At 44.0% G+C, this 25,308-nt stretch overlaps 1 protein-coding gene and 1 long non-coding RNA gene across 2 annotated transcripts in view; both read right to left on the bottom strand.

Moving 5' to 3' along the window:
- Window positions 1-5,170: 5,170 nt before the first annotated feature.
- LOC125441303 lies at window positions 5,171-10,201 on the bottom strand. Its single transcript, XR_007245817.1, has 3 exons — window positions 10,041-10,201; window positions 6,403-6,827; window positions 5,171-5,468 (listed from the first exon to the last, which is right to left on the bottom strand). It is a non-coding gene; the product is annotated as an uncharacterized LOC125441303 (long non-coding RNA).
- A 2,148-nt stretch (window positions 10,202-12,349) lies between these two features.
- DPY19L1 (dpy-19 like C-mannosyltransferase 1) overlaps window positions 12,350-25,308 on the bottom strand; it is a 45,095-nt gene continuing 32,136 nt past the window's right edge. Inside the window, 6 exon segments of the mRNA XM_048510460.1 lie at window positions 12,350-12,593; window positions 14,062-14,187; window positions 14,789-14,888; window positions 16,444-16,633; window positions 18,181-18,331; window positions 21,465-21,620. Of these exon segments, the coding sequence (XP_048366417.1) occupies window positions 12,431-12,593; window positions 14,062-14,187; window positions 14,789-14,888; window positions 16,444-16,633; window positions 18,181-18,331; window positions 21,465-21,620 (886 nt within the window). The 3' untranslated portion in view covers window positions 12,350-12,430.

Below are 25,308 nucleotides of genomic sequence, written 5' to 3'. Positions count from 1 at the left end.
CTAAGAAACAAGATAGAGCGGAAACTGTGTCACATGTTTTGTACCTGAGATGGTCCTTAAAGCCAGTATACTTTCATGTGTAGATGCTCTGGTTTGAAGTGAACAAATGGCTTTGTCAAAGATCTCTGTTTTGAAAGCTATGAGATACAAGATTTCCCACCTGACATTTTTTCTGGCCCTTATTGTACATTGTAAAGCACGCTGATGTCCCTTGGAGCATGGGTCCTATTTATAAAACGCTGCCATTAGCCTTGGCTGAAGCTTACATTCACAGCACAAGTGCATACAGTGTTGTTTCTACCAATGCCAGTTTCAGGCTTTTATCCTGATGCTTTATCAAGTCTTCAACAGGCTTTACGTAGAGGAAACCACGTAGAAAAAGGAATAATACTTACTTGTCCTGGATATATGCAACAAAGCATGCTACTCTGTGAGTGTTGTCCTTTTGATTACAGCTAGCAAAGCAAGCTGTTAGCTTACTGGGAAAGAATGGTTTGTGTCAAGGGAAGGTTATAATACAGGACTGAGCCATTGAGGCAGTTTCGTACAGATTAATTTGTTATAATATGCCAAAAAGTTTCAGTGTGCTCTGAACTCCAAAGAGTTTCTTGCAAACATAGGCTTGAAGGGTTGCTGGCAAACATGAAAGGAAGTAGCCAAAATCATTAAAAAACAACAACAGGTTTTCTTGTCAAAAGCCAAGGTGTACCCATACCTGCAGTGGTGAAATTAGGTCTAAAATCTGGAGACTATGGACATATTCACCAGTTGTGGGTGGCATCTTCCATATGCTTGAAAGTGATATACAAATGCTATTGAAAGGTGCCTAGAACATGCAGATCATATTCCTCCCAGTGGTCACCAGGAATGCAAAAACATGAGTCCAGGAGTACTCCACATTACAGCCCAAGGTGAGTGTGATTTGCTATGGCAACCACAAAGGGGTGCACCGGCTCTTAGGTTCCCCTTCCACAGTCTCTCAGGGAATCCCCTTTTCTTAGTTCCCCCGTTCTTGAATGCAAATTCCTTTACTTTGAATTCAGCTGCTGGGCAAATTATTTAAATGTGAATGTTAATTTTGTCATAAAACCCCTTCCAGTATGTTGTAAGATACCATTCTCTCTTGGATTGTAATTCACTGTATTGATTTAGCATATTCCAACAGGCTTTTCTCCTGACACAAAGCCTGCTTTTCTGTGTGTAAAATGAAATGTGCTGAAATTGTATGGCTTTTAATTTAAAACAAAAATTAAAGTCCAAATCTTTTCCCAGCCATCTTGCCTCCTGGTAATATGCCTACACACACCATAACATTTCCAAGGTTTCCCAAGTGTAGCTCAAAAATCTGAACAAGACACAGCTTCAAAGACAAACAATCAAAAAGTTATTTATGAAAATACATTGTTTTAAAGAAAAAGAGGGTGGATGAAACAAATGGGCATGTAGCTTTTTATAACTGACTCAGATATTTCCTGCTTACATAAACAAGGATTTTAGAAGAAGAAGAAGAAGAGTTTGGATTTATATCCCCCCTTTCTCTCCTGCAGGAGACTCAAAGGGGCTTATAATCTCCTTGCCCTTCCCCCCTCACAACAAATACCCTGTGAGGTAGGTGGGGCTGAGAGAGCTCCGAGAAGCTGTGACTAGCCCAAGGTCACCCAGCTGGCACATGTGGGAGTGTACAGGCTAATCTGAATTCCCCACATAAGCCACCACAGCTCAGGCAGCAGTGCTGGGAATCAAACCCGGTTCCTCCAGATTAGATACACGAGCTCTTAACCTCCTGCGCCACTGCTGCTGATCATCTATATATATAAAAAGCTAACCGTGTATGTGTTGATGACAGGGTACCTCAGTAACTGCTGGGCCAATTCCTCTGAAAATTCCCAGCCACTATAGTCAGTCAGGCGAGAGTGTTTTCAGATGTTCACATACCTGAAATTTCATACCTGGCCCAGGTAAAAACGCCTTTTTCCTGGCGCTCCCTGGTGAAGGACAGGGAGGGGCCTGTGTGTAACTGTCACTCTTAGAATGTTCGTGCCCTTAGAATGTTCACTCAGATGGCCAAAGATGAGCAGTGGAAACAGCACATAGGCAGTAACTCGAGTGGAAGTGAAACACATACACACACACACACACACGAGGGAGAGGGGAGGAGGAGGAGGAGAAGAAGAAGAAGAGGAAGAGGAAGAGGAGGAGGAGGAGGAGTTTGGATTTATATCTCCCCTTTCTCTCCTGTAGGAGACTCAAAGGGGCTGACAATCTCCTTGCCCTTCCCCCCTCACAACAAACACCCTGTGAGGTAGGTGGGACTGAGAGAGCTCCGAGAAGCTGTGACTAGCCCAAGATCACCCAGCTGGCGTGTGTGGGAGTGTACAGGCTACTCTGAATTCCCCAGATAAGCCTCCACAGCTCAGGCGGCAGAACGGAGAATCAAACCCGGTTCCTTCAGATTAGATACACGAGCTCTTAACCTCCACTGCCACTGAGAGGGAGGGATGGCATCAGATATGGGATCCAGCAGTTTCTCACAGGTTCCCGAGAGTAGGTTACTAATTATTTGTGTGTGCCGAGAGGGGGTTACTAATTGGTGATTTTGTCACGTGATTTTTGCCTTAGTTACGCCCCTCCTCTCAGCAGTAGCGCGCAGAACTTGAAGCAGTCTAGCAGGAGGTGCACCGGGCGCGCGCGTGCAGCCTGCGCCTCGCGCGCATTCATTTCCCACCCAAGGACCGCACAGTGGCTGGGCGCCCCTGCCACAGCCCTGCCCAGTAATGCCCCGCCCCTGAAATGGCTGGCCACGCCCCCGTCCGTGCCCCGCCCAGCCCCATTGGCGCTATGCCACAGTTTGAATCCCGCCACCATGGGAACCTGTCACTAAAATTTTTGGATCCCACCACTGGGTGGCATGCAAGGGAAGAGCGGGAGGGAGAGGAAAGGGACGGTGGGGGAGGCATGCAAGGGAAGAGAAGTGAGAGAGGGGAGACAGTGAGCTGTGGCATGCAAGGGAGTGGAGGCAGGGGGCCCTACATCTTGATATGACCCACCCACCCTAGCGGAGGGAAAGGGAAGGGAGGGAGGGGGAGGGGTGGCATGCAAGGGAAGAGAAGTGAGGGAGGGAAGAGAGTGAGGGGTGGCATGCAAGGGAGGGGAGGCAGGGGCCCAGCATCTTGATATGACCCACCCACCCTAGCGGAGGGAAAGGGAAGGGGGGGAGGGAGGGAGGGAGGGAGGGGGAGGGGTGGCATGCAAGGGAAGAGAAGTGAGGGAGGGGAGACAGTGAGGGGTTGCATGCAAGGGAGGGGAGGCAGGGGGCCCAGCATCTTGATATGACCCACCCACCCTAGCGGAGGGAAAGGGAAGGGAGGGAGGGGGAGGGGTGGCATGCAAAGGAAGAGAAGGGAGGGAGGGAAGAGAGTGAGGGGCTACTTGCAAGGGACGGGAGGGAGGGGCCAGGCACCCTAGATTCCCTGAATACTGCAGTTACAGTTAAGAAAACCAGGCACGCATTATTCAGGAGTAAGCTCAGTACAGCAACCATGACATACTTTGAATGGCTGTATCGCACCCGTCAGGGTTTCCTCAGAAGCGACACCCATTGCCACCAACCAAACTTACTCCCAGGTAAAGGATCATGACCAGCCAGCCTAGATGTGTGGGAGGGGTGCCTTTCCATTCCCCCCCCCCAAGGAATGCGGGCACACACATTACTGACATCGCACAGTATCAGGCTGCATGTTTGCATGAGCACGTACTGCTGGCCTCTGCAATTGATTTGCTGTTACTGTTCCTTTCCCATTTCACCACAATAAGCCACAGCAACGCGTGGCCGGGCCATGCTAGTGTATTTATAACGCTGGCTGATCATGTATTTAGCTGGCTGATCATGTATTTATAACGCTTCTTTCCCATTATAGAAAAGATAGCTGTGTTTTCCGAAACAAGTGAAATGTGTTTATTTTTAGGACAGTGAGTCTGGCGGATTGTGCCTTTTCCTTGCTGCCTTTGTCTGAATGGGTCATTTGGCCAAAGACTCTTGTGAAAACATCAACTGGTCTTTGTGTAACCACATGAGAAGAGATTTTGGAGGGCTGACAGTCCTGTCAGGGATAATTAAGGGCGGCTCTTTGGGATCAATGCAGAGGTTCAGACATTAACAGAATCTGTTTCCGTGTGAAGGTCACTAAAGGTGACATTGAGCAGCATGTGGTTTTCCTTGACACTGAACAAAAGGCAGCTAGGAAATGGAATTCTGCAGCAAAAGGCTGGATCAGAGCACGGAGCATCTCGAATCCTTTCTTCTCAAGTGGCCTTTCCATTTTTTAATTTATTTGCATTATTAATATAGTCCACCTTTCTCACTGAGACTCATGGCCCAATTCAAGGGGGAGGAATTGACTGGAGGGGTGCGGTGGGGGCACCAGCAGAATTGCCCTCAGGGCAGTTGCCCCAGAAGAGGAGCAAATCTGCTGGCAGGCGGTCAGTGCAGCCTTCTGGCTTCCTTGCTGATTTCTTGCTGATTCAGATTTCTGCTTTGCTTCAGATTTCTGCAATCTGGTCTGCCGCCTGAGCTGTGGAGGCTTATCTGGGGAATTCAGATTAGCCTGTACACTCCCACACACGCCAGCTGGGTGACCTTAGGCTAGTCACAGCTTCTCGGAGCTCTCTCAGTCTCACCTACCTCACAGGGTGTTTGTTGTGAGGGGGGAATGGCAAGGAGATTGTAAGTCCCTTTGAGTCTCCTGCAGGAGAGAAAGGGGGGATATAAATCCAAACTCTCTTCTTGTTATTACATTGCTTATTAAATAACTCACCCAGGCAGCCCAATCCAGAGCCCCAGGTGGCAGAACGCAGTGTTGCTGTGGAGGCACCCTGCCACCTCCGAGAGAACTTCTCAGAGGCAGGGGGAAGGGGGGGCAAGAAACAAAACAAAGCCAAAAAGCACCCCCCAGTGCCAGCATTCTAGCAGGCAAAGGCCCTTCTGGCCTAGAAAACCTTTAACTTCCATACAATATAGTGTACTTTTGCAAATCATCTACCAATAAGCCCAGATTTGAAAGCATTTTAGAAGAGCAGCCTATGGGAACTGATCTTCCATTTACCTGAAAATGCCAAGATCTGGGATTTAAATGTGCTAAAAACAACCAAAAGAGAATTTCTCCGTATCTAAGAACTGCTCTTTATTTGATGATTGGAGAATTTATAGGGTGTCAAATATCCAGGAGCTAAGCATATCATTAGAAGGCCAAAAATAATAGCAATAAATGCCTCAATATTTACAAAACTGAATGAATGATTGCCCAGTTTATACATTCTTAATTCCTCCGGTCAATTTCCTTGCTTCCAATGTGACCTGTGGCACTTTTCTTAAACAAAATGTCATCTGGCTGTGATGTTGTACCCATTATGCTTCCAGTATTGCTGCTTTCAGATGCTGAAGAGGGATTTATAGTCCACCTGCTTCCAAACTGCAAAGAAGGTAAACAATAAACAAAGCTTAACTGGGAAAACTTATAAGCCTCAAATACTTCTTATGTATACATACTTCTCAGTATGTTTAAGCTTATGCAGATTTCAAAAGCAGGACTAGAAGTCACTTCTTTAGTGAACAAAAGTATGTTCCCATTGCATATAGCCGCTCTTATTAATTGCATATTCAAAGCAAAGATGTATTTACAGAAGAAGAAGAAAAAGAAGAGTTTGGATTTATATCCCCCCTTTCTCTCCTGCAGGAGACTCAAAGGGGCTTACAATCTCCTTGCCCTTTCCCCCTCACAACAAACACCCTGTGAGGTAGGTGGGGCTGAGAGAGCTCCGAGAAGCTGTGACTAGCCCAAGGTCACCCAGCTGGCGTGTGTGGGAGTGTACAGGCTAATCTGAATTCCCCAGATAAGCCTCCACAGCTCAGGCGGCAGAGCTGGGAATCAAACCCAGTTCCTCCAGATTAGATGCACGAGCTCTTAACCTCCTACGCCACTGCTGCTCAAGAAGGATCTTGCCCATCAGTTCGTCTTGTGTAGTAAAGATAGAGAAGTCAGTGATCTCCATGTGGCATCCACCTGTGGGTTTCCTGACTCCCCCGTGCCTCTCAGCTCTTGGGGATAAAAGAAACATAACCAGGGAACCTCAAGTCACTCCTTACCATTTCACTGCTTAGTAAAATGCTGGGTCCATCTCAGACAGGTGTAACTGGGCATCCTCAGCTTCACTAGACATCAAGCTTGGAAATTTCTCACTACAGCCCACACAGGGTACAAGCCCTTCTCTGTCTTAGCAGATGGAAAACAAATTGTGTGTCTTCCCTAAAGCACAGAGCTGAACCCTGCCCTCTTCTGCCTCCTGTACATTTCAGAGGACACAAGCATCAGTATCTCTGTGGCTGATTACGCATGGGACACTTACCTGGGAGCTATGCTCTGCGCAGTGGGCTTGAGAGAGCTCTCCAAGTGTTTTTCTGTTTACATGCAAGGAGTGAGCCCACAGCCTGCATTGCAGTTTGCCTGTTGGCCTCTCCTTCTCCAGGTTCTCTTAACTGGGTGTTTCCATATCTGTTGTTGTTGTTGTTTAAATGAGATTCTCGTGCTGCAGCCGAGATGCTATTTTACCCACCCATTCTCTCCATACATCCTCCAACTGGACCTAGCATTATTTTGCTGGAAAATGTAAATTTCATGTAGATTTCACTAGCGTTTTTAAAAGAGAGTGAGAGCTCTTCTAATCATTTTGAATTGCTGCCCTGAAGAGTGGGAGGAACTCTGTTGGGTGGGCAAAAGTGGAAGAGGAAAATCCAATGCAAGCCAAATGAATGCGGTCTCCTTTGACTGTCCCTGCAAAATGAGAGGAAAAGTCACACTTTCAGAGGTTTCGGAAACAGCAGAGATTATCTGATCTGAGGAATGGTGAGTTCAGGAGAGGGGGAAACATGTGCATTACAGAGAATCCAACCCAAAGGGAGTGTACATGTAACCTCTATCTGTGGGTTCTGTGGGGCAGAACTTGGAATGAGTTTGCAACAACAAATTTTAAAAACAAAATGGTTTACTTTCTTAACATACAACATCAACATTTAACATCACACTTCAAGGTCCTGTTCAGGTTGTATTTTCAAGTCCTTATATTTACAGTCTACTGATACTCCCAAGTCCAATTCTTCTTTGCAAGTGGGTTGGCTCCTGAAGACTCCAAGGGCTTGATGAACAGGATTCAACATGATGAAGGTTACCAGGAGAACTCTCACCCATTACAACCACAAAAAGAAACCCTTAACAAGGTGTTAAGGGCTTATACAAATCAAGGTCCAAGTCTGGTAGCCTTGTCTCTTCCAAACTACATGAGGTCTGCAGCCTCTTGCTGCTTTGAGTCTCCACCCCTTACTGGGTCAACCCATTCTGAGCATGGGTGTTACATACGCTCAGTGCAAAGCAGACCACGAGTGCATACATGACCCACGTCTCACAATGAATAGTAGAGGCACCCTGTAGCAAAAAGGATGGATTTCAGTTCACGCCAAGAAAGAAGAGATTATGTGTTCATGTGGGAGTGACTCAGAGGGCAGAAATCTTATTGGCTTCAGCTCTTGCTCAATAACTTCTGCTACAATGACTGGTACATACTTGGATCCATCCAGATTTTTCACTTAATCTCACTCAATTCCCATCCAAATTCCACCCTCGCATCCCATATAACTTTTGGACTTGCAGGTCCCATGATCCCCCAAACAGCGTTTTTGAGTGGCCAAAGAGTAGCCATTTTCACCAGCAAAAAACAAAACATGACAGACCAAAAAAACCCTAGTTGGATCCAAACCCAAGTTAAGGGCCGCTTTGCTATTGGTAGGTTTCAAACCCTGTACTGTTGAACAGTAGCTTTTATTGACATGCATTGAAGCACCTAGCTTGACAAAGCCAGTTCTGGTGAATCTGGCTTTTGCTATCCCCTTTATTCCGATGTTAGTCCCCCCTCCCGTTTTCCCAAGAAATGTGAGAGTTAGTTTGGAGCTGAGGCGCCCCAAGGAGGGTGACAAACAGAGCTAGAGAGCTACCTGACATCCTGCCCCCACAAGATAATGGAAACAATCCCAATGCTCATGAGACCAAAGTGTCAGGGGAAAGCCTAGTTATCTACTCAGTGTGTGAAGCCATAAAGTGAAGATCAAGGAAAGAATGCCCCAGAATAGCAGTTGTAACATATAGCAGGCTGGTTACGTATATCTTGTAGCAATTACATTGAGCTAGGAATGCATCTTAATCATTTAGATACAACCCCCCAGACAGCTATAGGTTCTCTGGCAACTGATCTTTCAGAAACCCTTTTTATATTCTGCAGCCACACAGCACAGAAAACATTGATCTATTACTTATTGGGGGGGGTGGGTGGGTGGGATTTGTATCCCTTGTTGAAAATCGGCTTACCCAGAGCTGTTAAAGGTTTAAAGCATCTGTGGGGAAAACGTTGTCTTCCAGCACCACAGCTGAGCCGATTTTACATTAAAATATAACCTTAATTCAGCACCGGCTGCTCTGGGATCAACATGGCAGGGACAATCTACTGAGTGTTAAAGTTGCACAAGAAATCCCGTCTTATTTCTAATGTAGGTAGGCCCTGCTGTAATCCATTTTCGAAGACATATGAAAAGTTTAGATGCCTAAAAAAGCAATTAATTAACATTCAGGGATGTGGTGTAGATAATCAAAAATTATTATGCAAATCCAGGCATTGCTTGGATTCTTTTCCTCCTGTCTAGCATCTCACACAAGAATGTGTGACGATTCATTGAATTGTTCAGCCTCCACTAGCTGTGCTAGCTGCCAACTGGTAGCCTGTTTTATTCCCACTGCAATTCAGATTTGGCATTTTTATATTTCCCTCCTTGTTACAGTTCAACTTTTCAATTGTTTAGCAGAAACGTGTACTGCAGAAGCTCAGAGGAATTTGCTAGAAAGGAGCCTTCACTGATCCGAAGTATAAAAAGGATGAAGAACAGAAGATTTTTTTGAAAAAAAAATAACAAAGTATGTTGATGGGGATGCCATTAAGTTTTCATGAGATAAATCATCCTCTTTGGAACATGAAAGGTCAAATGAAAGCTTAAGCATTCCATTTATGTAAGGACAGACATGAATTTAAAAGGAAAGTGATGATTTTCATAGCAGCGGGATACCTGGGCGCCATGGAAAACCAAAGCTGTTTTTTCATTGGAGGGAAAGTGAGCCCCCATGAATGCAGCTAAATTGGAATCTCTGTTAAACCAACTTAACCCAAATAGTTTATATGGTGCTTTACTGGATACAAGCTCAGTACTTTAGCTGAACTGTGGTGGTAGATCAGACAAGAAGCACTGCACAAAATCTGGTACCTATCCAGAGCGTTGAGATTAGATGATGATCCGTGGTATCTCTTCATGCCAGTCAAAAGACTGGGTGTAGATTAGATTCGACTTAATTTATTTTATTGGTTGTAGTAATTGAGTGGGTTTGTTTATTTATTTATTTATTTATTTATTTATTTATTTATTTATTAAATTTATATACCGCCCGATCCCCGAAGGGCTCCGGGCGGTGAACAACATTATTTAAACATCAACAGGAGCGGTCATACAAATATAAATACATAAGCTCCATCCCACAAAATAGCTTAAAACTCATAAAAACAGCAAATAACCATAATACATAATAACAACAAGAGGCGTCCAACCCCAATTTAAAACCTTCCCCCATGAGGGGGCGGTGGCGGTGGGGCCCCTCAATATGAGTGGGTTTAAAGACAAGTTTTAGAGGCAAATCCGTAGGCATGCTTAAAGTGTGAGATAAATATTTGCATTATCCCCACAGTCTAAATTCACATAACATATGATCAACAAAACACATCTGTTATCCCATCTGGGAAAAGTTACATATCACTTCTCCAAGGAACATATTTGTCGCCGGCATTTTCCATTCTGGTGAGAATTCAACAAGGCGCTGATCATGTTGGCAAAACTCTGTTCCTAACGAGATAAGTTCCTTGAGACTGCAGAGAGTTCGTGCAGCTACAGTACACACAAGAATCTCATGAAAAAGCAGACAGGATCAGTCATCTGTTGACAGGGAAGAAGTCTCTAAAATTGGATTCCTCTGGAATCTTCTCCATATGATTGGAGCTGATAGACCTGAAATGCAGAGTGCGACTCTGTTGAAGGAAAAATGGATAAGGTATTTTTCCAGCGTGGCGAAGTGGTTAAGAGCTGTGGACTCTAATCTGGGGACCCATGGTTCAATTTCCCACGCTTCCCCATGAAGCCTACTGAAGGACCTCAGGCTAGTCACAGTTCTTTCAGAACTCTCAGCCCATGCGGAGGCCAATGACGGCAAATCACCTCTAAAGAGCTCTTGCCTTGAAAACCTCACAGGGTCCCCATAAGTCACCTGTGACTTGATGGCACGTTCTACCATCACCATTTTCCAGGTAGCTCAACCACTTAAGTAGGCAAATGACCTGGGCCAGCATTCTTTGGGCGCACGCTACCATGAGGACTGGAGAAGAGAAGACTTGCCGTTTTCCACATAGGCATGCAGACATAAGGAATAAATGATTAATTGTTCTCAAGCAATCTATCTTATAAACCCAGATATTCAGGTGGAAGCAGCAGTTCAGTGGGAGTTTGGTGGAGGGGGGCATTCAGTGGTGTGGGGGGGAGTTCAGCTGAGGGTTGGCCACAGGGGAAGAGGAGGCGGGGGGCCAAAGCGTGCCCTTTGATCCAGGTGAATGGCACCGGGGTCCTTTGCCCCCTCTGCCCCTCCAGTTACACCAGTGAAAATTATAACCTGCTATTTATTGGTACCCCCCCCCCAAAGTTCCTTACTACAGGGAACCAGCTGTCCGTTTATGTGCCTTGATTCCATTCATTCTGAAGTGCAATGGGCATATGTTCAAACAGAAACTAACAAAGCTGCTTAGCTGGCTAAATGATGAACCCACTCAAACAGCTGGTCGCTCTGCTGGGCACAACTGTGGCTGTCATTGAAATGAACACAGATTGTCAGACAGTTGGAAATGATAGATGCATTCCCTGATTTTTATAATGGGGGCCATTGTTTCCTAAAGTGTAGTGTCGAATGCTCCAATTCATCCATACCGGTGTTTCAAGGCAAGAGCACTAGGTCAGGTGGACCCAGAAGTCCAAAGGCACATGATGCCGCTCAGTTAAAGAAAATAAGCCCTTAGGTCTGAGCAATACTTGGATCACTTACAAAATAAGAAAGCTTGAATTTTTGAAAGAACTGGGAGTACATATAACACAATCAATTGACTAGTTGGAAAAACGCATTTGTGAGAAAAATTAGGAATCCGAGTTACTTTGGTTTATATTATAGGCAGCAAAATAGCAGAGTGGCATAGCCGTTTTGAGATGTTTATGTAACAGTTTGCTGCATTTATATCCCGGGATTCAGTCATGGAATGTGCAATCATAGTCTTGACATATTCCACTGAGGAAGACAGTTGTTGAAAATGTGGATTGTTACTACATGGATCTTGAATTTTGATGGCTTTGAACCTTGACAGTTGATCCTCGCTTTATTGTGTCTTGTCATCCCATGCTTACCAGAGTCAATGTGGAAATCCAGCACAGGAAACAAAGGGCACACACAGCAATGTGGTATTCTTTTGTGTGTGTTGTGGCTTTACAGGTTGAACTATAGACTGGCAGCATTTGGTTTATGGATGGTGTTTGATTCACCTACCTGCTACATGAATCTTCTTTCACATGGATGTGTCTATATGCTGCTATGATTGATTATATGTATTTAATGTCATAGGAATGATAAGCCAATTTTGCATATAGTTTTATTGTACTGAACTTTAAGAATATATTACTGAACAGTCTATGCTTGAATGTGATCTTCTAGTAGCCGGGGGACGGTGGTTTGGTTTTCTACTTTGGAACCAGTAGCCAGGTTTTGTTGATTTTCAGACCCTTCTTTTTTGTTGAAATGGCTTTGGGAAGCCATGGGAATCCACAAACCCCAAGACAGTTTCAACAAAAACGGGCTTCAACAATCCACCAGATACTACAAACTCCTTCCCTCTCCTCATCCCCCCTCACCTCACTCCAGTTTCTGAGATTACAAACCAACTCCACCCAGACACTTGCAAACGTGCCTCACCCCCTCCCAACTGAGAGGAAAACAAAACAGATACCCAACCACACAAATCACTCCCCGCTATGCCGGAGAGAAACACATCTTACCGTGAAATGCCTCTGAAGACGCCAGCCTCAGAGAAACGTTAGGAGCTAAAACTGCCACACAGCCCAGAAAACCCACAAGAGCCAGTGGATGCCAGCCTCCAAGAATACACAGTTACACAGGAATTCAAATAAGTCTTTTATTTAACAACTGTCAAAATACATAAAAAATACACTATTTTTAAAAGTCACACTGTCATCAAAATTCTAAACCGTTATCCTGGAAACCTCTAACACCTTGAAAACGCGATTGTCAAAAATAGTTCTAAAATATGGCCAGGAGTTTTTGCTTAGAACCTCACATACTGAAGTCTTGCCAGCATTGGATGGATCTTCTACATCCCAGATTTCTGGCATGCTGCAGCCAGGCCTAGAAAATATTTAAATAAAATCAGAAAAAAAATTAACATATCATTTGGATGAGGAACAGAACTCGAGTCATTCTTGAATAGTAACAGATAGAATGTTCGTATTTTCCTACCCCCCCCCCCCTTTTCACATTCAAATTTAAGGTACAGTCTAAAGCAAAATACAGGGAAATTTCAGTTACCATTTATTAAACCTCTCAATGATATACCACTTAGGATAAGCATGTTCTGAATCCACCTCTCATGATAACATAAAAACACTGAAGGGACATAAAATTGCTTTTTCAAGATGTTCTTTAACAACTGATCTTTACTAATACCCTGTTTCCCTGAAAATAAGACCTGGCATGATTTTTCTGGATTTTTGGAGGATGCTTGAAATATAAGCCCTACTTCAAAAATAAGCCCTAGTTACAGATTCCCCGGCGCAGCTGATCTGGTCACGTGGGAGACACAAATCATGGAAAAAAATAAGACATCACCTGAATATAAGCCCTAACACATCTTTTGGAGCAAAAATTAATATAAGACCCTGTCTTATTTTCGGGGAAACACCGTAGTTGTCAAAAATACAGAAATATTTATCTTATCAAATAAGCGTAACAGCTAATCACAAATTAATGCAGACGTGCAACAAAGACTTCAGAAAATCCATGGCAACCAAACTGGATCTGATTACTATCCAGAAAATAAAAGGTAAATCAAAAGAATGCAATCATCTTGATTTCACACAGTAGCCACAAAAGCAGAATTCTGATTTTAATAAGTCTTTTGAACAGTGGTTCTCAATCTTCCTAATGCTGCGACCCTTTAATACAGTTCCTCATGTTGTGGTGACGCCCAACCATAAAATTGGTATATATAAAATATAAAAAGACTATTTTCCGATGGTCTTAGGCGACCCCTCTGAAAGGGTCATTCGACCCCTAAAGGGGTCACGACCCACAGTTTGAGAACCACTGCTTTTGAAGGTCATGCTTCAACACTTTCTTTTAAAGGACTGAATTCTATTTTTAAAGCTATGTACAATCAAGAATTGTAGCATGTCAAGAATACCCAATGGCAGCTCTAATCCACAAGGGTGGATGGCCAATTTGGCTATTCCGCACAGTTGCAAAGTGCATTGAAAATGGATTGAAGGAGCATTATTCTGTATGTGCAGAAGGGGCCAAAGTACTTAGTAATCCATTTCTAGAGTTTTCCTTCAGTCAGCAATGTTAGGGAGAAGTACTGGCTGGGTTTGTGAAGCTGTGTTTGTCATCACCGACAGTGGACCAAAGAATATACTCTGGTTTTTGTAGAAATAAAGACACTAGTGACGCATCCTTTCACAGCACTAATAAAGGAGTCTGTTATGTAAATATGCAGTTTCACTGAACTATATTTCAGAAACATAATTACAACCCTACTGTCAATCACTACTGTACAAAGCGCTGGCATCTCATCAGCCATAGTTAATTTGTTACTTACTTTGTTCTTTTCAAGCACCAGGAATCTTCTAATATATAATAATTTATTCCCAACTTTAGCAATTCCCTTTTAACTTCTTTTGCTGGTTTTCGACTATACATGGAATAAACTATTTTTGTTCTTGCTCTGTAAGGAAAAGAAAGGCACAGATACAAATAGCAACAACAAAAGAATAAAATGTAACTTCTAGGGATAGGTCTACAGATAAATGCTTTATCCCAGCGTTTTATAGCCGAAGGTGTACTTTAGCATGCCTGAAGGCAGTGTATAGCCCTGAATAAGCCACATTAACTGAAAATAAGGGGGATAAAACACTGCTGTTCAAAACATGAATCAACAAACATTTACTAAGAAATCAGGCACAAATACTGAATTATTCAGCACATCTTTTTTACAGAGGTAATAAGGGCTCTACTGTAACAAAATATTTCTGAAAAGTACTTTTATAAAGGGACAGGGATTGTAAACTATACTACTGTATTCTAGATGCTGTCTGTTGATGTAAGTAAGATTTGTTGTTGTTGTATACACAGCAGAAAACAGTATCTGGTACAATAGCAAACAGGTCCATAGATTAAAAGAACATAGATTTCAGAAGCAAAATATTACAACAGGGGAACAGCTGCTTGAGATCTCAGGTTAACAGACATTATTGATCAAATGATGAAAACTTCTAGAACCTATAAGTACAAAGAAGTAAATTTAAAAAGACAAACTTAAATCTCACCGTAATCCGGCATCTTCATAATGGGGGTGATTCACAATAGGCCTCAGTGTAGACAATTTTACACTTGCCATTGTAGGCATTGCTCCTGCAAAAACAGCGTCTGAAATATATAAACAAAAGCGAGAAAGAAGTAACAGAAGAATGATAAAAATGTCTAATGAAGTTCGGATGGGTTTTACATTCCAAAAGTTAGAATCCAAAAGAATATTTGAAATAACTGTTATATTGAGGCAAATCTAGAAATGCATTCATTCACAGGAAGACTTGCAGTTTTACCTATAAAATCTATTGTTACTATTAACAGCATATAATTGTGTATTAAGAGAGCCCCATCCAAAGAGAGGAGGCGAATTCCGTCATTGGGAGCAGTGTGAGGCCACACCGGCAGATTTGCCCACCCTAGGGCACTTGAACTGACAGAGGGGCGGATCAGCCAGTGAGTGGTCACCATGGTGGGACGCAGAGCTGAATGCTGTGCTGATATCCCTGGGCTCCCGCCATCACTGTAGTGTAGTGGAAAAGGTTTGGGGGAGGAGTCAATGCTAGTTGACTCCCACCTAGCCATCACCCCAGTTGCACAGGCAGCTGGGGCATTAGACTTATGCCACCTTATCAGTGGCATAAATGCATTAAGCCCAGTGGGGGCTTTCTGGCAGCAGGGAGGCCATTCCTGTTTGTAGCTTCCCCATACCAACGGGAAACTTCCTTGGAAGCAGTGGGCTGGTATGGCTGTGGCCAGGCATCGGGCCTGTTCAATGGGGCTGCTTGAGAGCAATGTGGAATCTCTGAAACCATGACAACTGCTTACTTCCACAGGGGAGAGCCATAAAAACATGCCAGAGTCAGGAGAAGCAGGAACTGGGTTTCCCCTTGAAGGTAACCTATTTGGCTTATATGCCAAAGGAACAAGATGGGGATGTCACTCATAAAAGCCTGATCAGGGTATAGACAAGTAAGCCATGTGCCAGGGAGCCTGACTGGATGAGATGGCGGTATCTCCCATGAGGGACAGGATTTCTAACTCTGATGGGAATTGTAGTCCATGAACATCTGAAGCACCAGGGTTGGACACCTCTGGCCTAATGCTATCATCACCAGCTAGAACCTAAGCTCCTCTGCAATGGCTCTTGGGGATGTATTTGCTCCACCTAAAGTACATTTCTTATATTGTATCTTAGCCAGTCTTATGTTTTTGCATTCCTTTCCTCGGACCAGTACCATTAAGAATGACAACTATTCTCCACGTATGTTCTCTAGTTTAATCTTTAACAATAAACCTCTTTCCTGTTTAAGAAAGTAGACTGTGATTCAAATCCTACCCACACGCCTAGACCACTTACACATGCTAAGACACACAGAGGCGGTCTTGCCAGGGTTTCCAAGACACCAGTTATGTGACAGGCTGGATTGTATAACTTGGTCGGCACAAAGAACATTTGGCAAGCAGACCATCCCACAACATGCATGCGAGAAAGTGCAGACACGTGGCAGGTCTGTGACAATTACCTTCTCTACAGAAATTACAGTAAAATACAACATCTGAGAAAATTGTTCAGCAGCTTTATCTCCTGCTTTGAAAAGTGTATAGAAAACTGCATGCTTTCTTCACTGAATGTTATAGTTGCTATAATGAAAAGGGTATTTGAATACTGTACCTTCTTTGGTGTTTGCTTTTATCCACGTCAACAGCTCTTCTTGTGGCAAGTTGCTAAATTCTCCAACAATACTGCGTTCTTTTTGAACGTTTGCTATCCCTTCATATGCCATCATTGCTAAAAGGGCAACAATAAGGACTCTCGGCTGGACTTTATAGGACTGGATTTTGCAGAAGACCCCTCCGAACAACTAAAAAAAATTAACAGAGGTATCAATTTTCCAGGAAATTAAACATTTCAACTGCATGAAAAAATGCATTTTTTTTGTTTATCCAATATCCATGGAATGGGGGGGGGGGGATATAAACCGTTCCCCTGGGCCAAGACTGTCTTGAGTACATCTCTGCTCTCTGCTAGAGAGTCTCTGTAGTAGAAGTAAGAGAAGAAGAAGAGTTTGGATTTATATCCCCCCTTTCTCTCCTATAGGAGACTCAAAGGGGCTTACAATCTCCTTGCCCTTCCCCTCTCACAACAAACACCCTGTGAGATGGGTGGGGCTAAGAGAGCTCCAAAAAGCTGTGACTAGCCCAAGATCACCCAGCTGGCATGTGTGGGACTGCACAGGCTAATCTGAATTGCCCAGATAAGCCTCCACAACTCAAGCGGCAGAGCTGGGAATCAAACCTGGGTCCTCCAGATCAGAGTGCACCTGCTCTTAGCCACTGCTCTTAGCCACTACGCTAAAACCTGATCACCTGGCAATCAGGCTGAACCACCTGGCAATCTGGCTGCACACTGCGGCCTTTAGGGTCCACCCACCCTGATCTGCTTGACCGGCTGAATCAGTCTCACTGTACATTTAGCACCCCACTCAGATGCCTTGCTTGTATACTTGCCAGGTGTGTTTCCGCCCATCTCAGCAACTTCACTGCTTTTACATGCAAGGCCACTGAACGAGTGCCTCCCTGTTTGTTCACATGGGCTTTTGCGGTCACGTCGTCTGTTTGAATTAATACGTGCCTGCCCTGAATGTTCTTCTGAAAGGCGAATGCCCCCAATCTTATTGCCCGAAGCTTGAGCCAATTTATGCTCTGCTTCTTTCTTTTAGGGACCACCTGCCCTAAGCCACTGCATCCTGACGGCGGGGGCCCCAGCCTGTCTTGCTTGCTTCTGTTGTTAAGAGTGATTTGTCGAGGGGGGACACACAGATTTCACTATCTACAGATGGGGTTATGTTTAGAAGTAGATATGTTTAATGCACAATAAAACTTTCAATCACTTCAACCAATACACAAAGTGCTCTCTCCTTTCATGCTCCACCATGACTTATCTGATAAACCACTTTACCTTTGAAAATGCTCAAGATAGCATATAAAGTTTTTGTGGAAAGATTTTTTTGTGGTTCAGAATTTCCTCTGTTGGATTCAAAAAAATCCCTGTATTTTTCCTTAAAATTCCAAACAAAGCCTTGAAATCCAGAGAACCACAATGGTAGCAGACGACTATATAACTATAGGTAAAAAGTGCTGTTCTAGAAGCTTGAAATATACAGGAACCTCTCTGGATGGAAACTATCTTCGCTTCCTATCCACTAGACCCCCACTGTGGTCAGTTTATGACAGATCCACCTGAAGAACCGGATCTGACTAGGCATTGTGTGTATTCATCAAGATCTGATGAATGCAGTTCAGCATGACACTGCTTGCCTTACTGAGATGCTTCATTAACCACAATACAAAATGTTACATGTTAACTGTTATATAAGAAAAAGTCTTACAACAAAATACCCCGACTTACCTGTTTGGAGCACAGCAAGGATGCCATGATACACATATGAGGTGTAAAAAAGAGCTTTAATCTCATCACTAAAATTGCAAGAACTGCAAATATACAAAGCTGCAGTGTGTGGTACACTAGCTGCAAAACAAATTTTAAAAAGGAAGAAAATGTTCACATCTACTACTTTCAGAGGAGATCTACAACTCGCGTAAGAAAAAAATACAGAGTTGTATTTACCTGTAAACTGTAGTTCATCGAGTGGGCTTCTGTGCAGGCATACGTCGGGGCAGCGTTTGCACTGGCCAGCCATGGTCTGTTTAGAAAGCTTTCTTCAGTCTTCTGTTGCTGTTGCTAGGTAAAAAGGGACTCACTCCCTTCCCCTATGGCTTTGCAAGGAGCTTCTCGTCCAGTCGTGTGGTGGGAGGGGGAGGAGTGCCATCCCTTCAGTCCTTCCAGACACCACCACATCCAAAACCAACTATACAACCAAGCAACCAAATGAACAACCGTGATGGGCAGAATGTGTGCCTGCACAGCCCATTCAATGAATTATAGTTATAGGTACGTGCAACTCTGTATTACATCGTCGTGAGCATTCTGTGCAGTCCTACATTGGGGAACTAGTAAGCAAGCCACAAATGGCAGGTGGGCAAGGATGTTTCCTTGCCTGGAGTACAGCCTTCGCCCTACAAGAATCTACATCAATCTCCCTGCGGGAATCTACATCCAACCGTATAATGTTTAATAAATGCAGGCTCAGAGGACTAAGTGGCCACCCTACAAATGTCAATAACGTCTACCCTAGACAATCAGGTTGCATGGGTAGCCATCGCCCAAGTGGAATGGGTCTTGAGGTACAAAGGGCAGGCCACCCCTGCTGCATCATACGCCATGCGAACGGCCTTTTGAACCCAGTGTGACTGCGTCTGAGCAGACAGAGGAGAACCTTTGCAAGAACCTCTAAAACAGACAACCCATCAGTTCTGTGAAAACTGGAAGTCCTGTGCAAGTAATATAACAATGCTCTGTGGACATACAAGGTATGCAAAGCCTCCTCAGATGTGAAGGAAGGTCAGGAAGAAACACCAGCAGGAGCACACTCTGAGAAACATGGAATTCTGAAGCAACCTTTGGTAAATGGGCAAGACTAGAGAATAACATAACCACATTGGAGTGAAATTTGAGGAAGGGGGGAATGGGCATAGGGCATGAAGGTCTCCAACCCACCTAGCCAAAGCGACTGCCACCAAGAATGCTGGACAGAACTTCCTCACACCACGGCAGCAGAGGACCTGAGGGGATGACACTCCTCCCCGTCCCACCATGTGATTGTTTAAGTGGGAAGCCTCTTTGCACAGCTATGGGGAAGGGGAGTGAGTCCCTTTTTACCTAGCGACAGCAAACAGAAGACTGAAGAAAGCTTTCTAAACTGACCGTGGCTGGCCTGTGCAAGTGCAGTCCCGATGTCGTTTACTGCAAAATTGTGAACAACGGTTTAGTGCAAAATTGTAGAACCCATAACGTGAGGTAAACATTTTAGTTTTGTATCCTTCATAGCAGAAAAATAGACAAATGAATAAATAATGTAGAACCACTAAGAGGAACAGCAGAATTTAAATGCGCATCATTTCAGCAGTTCTTGCAAGGAACTGGAACTTTACTGTTTTTTTATTTTAATCAGCATCACAGCTTGTTTTAAAGTTACCAGTACGCATCAATTTGCTACAGTGCTTTCCATAATAGTCACCACTGTTACAGCTTGTCATTTATACAGCACTGTCAATATTCACAGTGCAGTTTCGTGTACACTACCACATTATAATCCTTATTAACAGCAACTTGAGGGAGGTCAGTATTTTCATCCTATTATCTATATTCTTGGGGTGGGGACAAACTGAGAAAGGGAAATGAATTTGAACTGGAAACTTTCAATTCAATCTCTTAGCCACTAGATCAGGGGTAGGGAACCTGCGGCTCTCCAGATGTATCAGGAAATCGAATCTTATCGGCGCTTCGTCAGTATGCCAATTTGCCGCTGCCGGTAGTCGATAACTGAAGTTCCTGAATGATCGAGAATGTTCCTACCCATTGAGCGGTACCATTTCATTTATTTCTTTATACTTCATTCCAAGTCGCAGCGATTTCTGGCTTTGGTTTCAGGGAAAAATCTGCGGATGAAACTGTTATGTTAGCATAGGATCCCTTTATTCTCTCCACGGTTAAAATCTGAGCCCTCCGAAACTGGTTAAAACAGAAAACGCCATTATTCTGGTTGGTTCGTATTGCCAGTAACGGGTCATTTTGAAGAGTTTAGTAGCTAATCGAGCAGCGGTTGATCCCCATGGTCTGTTCCGACATCCGGCGAATCGAGATCCTTTCCTCCAGCGACCTTTTCAACTTTCATAGAAACGACCTTCTAAGTCTCCGGAGAGGTCGTATGAAAACGCTTCAGTAGCGTTTGATTTCGATGAAGCGTGAGCGCTTTTCAGTCCCTTCCCGTCAGCTTCCCAACCTGGCGGGATTCTGGTGGGATTCTGAATGAACTCTGGCGAAGTTGGCGAATCAATAGAGGTATCGGCGGAGATTCAGGAAGTTTGTCACGCCTTCACCTTTGATCGACCGAAGCAAATCAACCCCGCCTGGCTTACAAAAAAATGGTTCATTTGGGCCATTTTGAATTCTATTGGTATCTTCAATAAACGGACTATGGTTTACGTTGAAAATCATATGTTGGATCGGTAAAGCTTCATATTGGTTTCGTGGTTCTTAGCCATCGACCATATGTATGTATAGCCTGAGATTTTAAAATATCGTCATTCCCAGTTCAAAAGTGCGAGCAACCGACCCCGGAGCAAACCATTCCGCCTTCGTTTATACGATGAGTTGGATCTCTGGCGAAAGACTTATTGCGAAGAGTCCTCAGATCGCAATGACGATGATATTCCAGTGTAGCAGTCGAATCTTCGCTGGGATTCTGGTTCTCTCAGAACTATAGCGGTATAGTCGAAGTTACCCATCATACCGTTATCCGGTATTCAATATTTCAGTCCGTTGTTGAAGGCGTAGTTTTATTGAGGAAAATCGAGTTGAGTTAATCCCCCCGAATGTTCGAAGCTTATTCACAACTCTTGTTGGCTAGAATGATGGATCTGGAGTTCTTTTGTTTGCTATTCAGGAATGATCGACATCTAAATAGTGGTTGTGGTGATGTTATCTTCCTCTTTATCGGGCGGGAAGTTCTTTCGAGGAACAAAACGGAATATTCCTCAACCGTGGTGATTTATCCAAGCCGTTAAAGATACCGAAGTTTGATGCTCGAGTTAAAGCGGCCCAGTTCGGTATTCTTCGTGGTCTTATCTGAGTTGAGGTATTTAACCGGTACGTTTTCCCTCGCCATAGTTCGATTCTGTCGCGTAAGTCCTTCGAAGCCGAAATTTTGCATGAAGCGTTGCTCAACCCTGGTGATTCAAGCGTTCAGGGATGGAAGATACCCGTTCCCGGAGAATGAGTTTCAAAGCAGTTATGTCTCACCAGGTGGCTGATGTAGGCAGGATGACAGAGGTTGAATCTCGTTCTCGAGGCGGAAATCATTACCTTCAGAGAAAGGAAGTTGAAGTTCGGCCTGTAGAGCAGTGATAATGTGGTCAGGTCTCGAGCAGAAAAAGTTGGGGAACAAACGAAGAAGGGTGAAGTTCTACCGCGAACGGTAGTTAGTATCATCTTTGAAGAAAATTCATTCCGCGAGGAGTTTGGTTCTTTCAGTATTCCTTGAAGCAATTTAGTTCGACTTGGGAAAGGAGTATTGAAAGTGGCAGGAATCCCGATAAATAGATATCCAATGGCAATTAAGTCAGCAAAAGTCTGTTCAGCTCCTGAAAGGTCAGGGAAGTCTAACGGCCTCGAAGCTGGCGTATCCAATATTCCGAATTGGTGTTCGTTCAGCCAGATTCTTCTAGTCGGATGATTCAAGAAGCGATCTCAGTGTTTAAAGGATTATGCTCATTTTATGCCGGTGAGGGCTGGTTCCGTCTCTCGGTGATTCATTAACTCCTTTGGTGATCGCTAAACCAACTGATAGTAAAAAACCCCGTGCTCTACATTTACGTCTTCAGAATATTCGGTAATTCCTGAGGGGAAAGGTTTTGAATTCAAAACAAACCAGATCCTAAAAAACGGCGGGTTGCTCGTCGCCCTCCTCAGTGAAGGAAAAGATGTCTGTTCCGGCGGTTTAACGTAGCGATCGGTTCTGAACTGTTCTATTCAGTCAGCTTGCCCGTTCCTCCACTGTTCGAGATCAGATAGCTGGAAGCTGTAGCGCCGTTTGTTGAGCAGCATAGCTCACCCATCGAGAATATCGTTTAGCGTGGCTGGCGGACTGAAATAATTAGTCTCCTGTGGTGATGTTTCAGAATGATCTGACCTTCTGCGTTGTAGGTTAAGGGTATCGTTATAAATGATCTGCCATGGATCCTTAGAAATGGCGTAAAGTCACCAAAACACGTCAACTTCAAAGAATAGATTTTAAACGTAAACCAGTAATTGCTCGGTAAGCAATTGAAGTTCGCGCAGATGCCAATATAGCTGGCTAAGAAAGTGCAACACCGATTCCCCCAGACCGTATCGACGATACCTTATCCAGCACCTACGCCGGGCGTAGTCTCTGGTATTCATCAAGATTAATATTAGTGTGGTCTTTGGTCATTGATTCCATGTATTTCTTATATATATCGATAAAATCTCTACTGGTTCCGGCAAGCGTAATGTTAGTTTCAATATAGTTTATGGTTTTGCCAGTTCATTCCCTTCAAGTCAAAAGTAACAGGTATCATGGAAGAGTGATGCCAATGTAAACCGGTATCCTCATGTTACAAATGTCAAGATTCAGCCGGCCCCATTTTCCAACTCTATTGTTCTCAACCGTTTCTTCCGGCAGCAGCCAGCGAAATTTTCATCTCATAACTCCCCGAAAGCGCACCGAATTCGTATTCCGTCAGGTGCCAAGCGTGAAAGCTGGCATTTATGCTCTTTACTTCCCAGCAAGAGCGTTCAGCATTTCAAAACTCGATCTCTTTGTCCGCGAAAAAGCTTCGAAAATAAAATGCCCGTAATGCCGCCACCCTGGACAGCCGAATAGTTTATACCCTTTCCTTATTAGCCTCGATCGCCGATAATAGCCGATATGTTCGTAGCAATCGAAAACAGACTTTATAGGGTTTTGCAGTATTGAAGTTAGTGCCGATGTTCAATTGAAGTCGTACGAGCTGTCGGCCGCGCAAAATAGTTCGGTGCCGTTCTCGAACTGTGTTCCGTTTCTATTCTACATCATTATCAGTCCGACTCCCTGTCGGCAAGCCAAACCACGGTTCGAAAGAACTCATTTATTATTTCACCCAACCCTGAAAGTCTTCAATTAAATGTCAACATCGTATTCCGGTCGGTAAGTAGGTAGTGGCGGTTGGAATGCCATGATCCCAAATACATTCTGCCGTCCAGCGGTAACATGTTTTGCGAGATATTCGAAGCAGCAGTGTTGGTATCTGGCGATAATTCCAGGTGTCGTTGTTTGAGTCAGTGCATTCCGTTCGTTTCGCCGGTGGAGGGAATCCTTGTGTGGAAGCGATATTAGTCGCTTCCGAGGGTTTTCGCCAGCCCAGGTGAACGCGCCTTTTGCCGGTGACTGCGTACTGTTATGCTGGCAAACCCAATAAAGGCGAAGCCATTGATCGTAGTTGAGCGTTTGGTCGCAAGGAAGTGTCTGATTTTGCATGATGGTAATAACGGCCTCAAACCAGCCAGTGCTCTTTGAAATCGCGAATATAAACCACTTCCAAACAAGCCGAAATGGTTTTGAAAAAATCTTTTTTCTTATTTTGGTATGCTAGCGTCTGGTTCTCGTTTTTTCTTCTTTGTTGTTCGCTAACCGCAAAATATCCTGATTCACCCGCTTAGTCTTTTGTTTTGGAAGTGAAATTCCGTCTGCCACCTGTACGGCGGTCTGGCATCCCCTTGTAATTTTGCACGGAGCAAAAAAAGATATCGCCGATTCTTTGTTCAGAGACCCATCTCCTCATAGTCTGAACTGAATTGACCTATCTCTATGAAAAGCCTGATTAAAAAAATTTGACAAATGTAACTTGATTGAAGCAGTAGAGTTCTCTGTAAAATCTCGATCTGATTCCGAAATGAAAAAATCTGATTTATTCTTAACGGTGATATCTGTATGGCTGTAGTTTCTCCATTTCATCAGTTTTCCTGGCAGCCGTTAGGTGTCGGATTCCGGATTTAGGTGATTTTCGAGTCGAATTTCGTTCGGTCCTCCCGGGGCGATCTCCGGTACGTCGCATGATGTGGGCGGAATGCGGTAGAGCGAAGTAGTGGTGGAGAGTTACATAGATACCCATCCGGAAAACCAGTTTGAACGCCTTCGTCATTGGTTTAATCCGAGGGAATCTCTGACGGCTTTCCAGCACTCCAACGATGCCACCAAGTTGACCGCATAGTTTCTTCGATTTCAGGTTCCCACCCAATTTCGTTGTGGTGTTTGAAGCCGGTGGTAGCGGAAGTAGTTGATCAGGGGTCCCTTTGAGTTTCCGGGTCAGGTGATAGGTCCGGAACTCTTCTTCATGAGGAATTTCATGGTGCGAGAGAGGGAATCGAAACGAAGAGAAAGTTATTGGTGTTAGCTTTATGCTTTTTGGTATTTGAGGTCGACTTCGAATCGTTCTTTCTTCAAGGTTTTAATGGATGATTTTGGTGTGCTGTGGAAAACCCTACAACCAACTGGAGTATTTTGGTGAATAGTCGAAAACCGTCCATAATGAACAAATGGTTATGCCAAAGCCAATAAATACTTAAAATGCTTTATATTCCAACCTTCATTTGGCGATTCAATATTGCAGCAGTTCGGTTCTTTCGGTTCGGTCTGGAAAACTCCAGCAAGAAATTTTAAAAAACCTAAAATGTTTTCCTGTTAATGACTTTTCCGCGAACCCACCCATGCGTTTAGTAATGACCGGCATCCTTTATACCCGGTTTTGAAAGTTTTCTGGAAGTAGGTTGTTTATATAAAGTTCGATAAAATAGAAAGAAACCCACGCGATGAATCGAATATTTCGATGTTATTCTGCTGTCACCGAAAGAGCGGTA

The sequence above is a fragment of the Sphaerodactylus townsendi genome, linkage group LG11, assembly GCF_021028975.2.
Source record: "Sphaerodactylus townsendi isolate TG3544 linkage group LG11, MPM_Stown_v2.3, whole genome shotgun sequence".
Taxonomy (NCBI): Eukaryota; Metazoa; Chordata; class Lepidosauria; order Squamata; family Sphaerodactylidae; genus Sphaerodactylus; species Sphaerodactylus townsendi.
The sequence above is the reverse complement of the archived record's forward strand: the minus strand, read 5'-3'. Positions and strand labels throughout refer to the sequence as shown.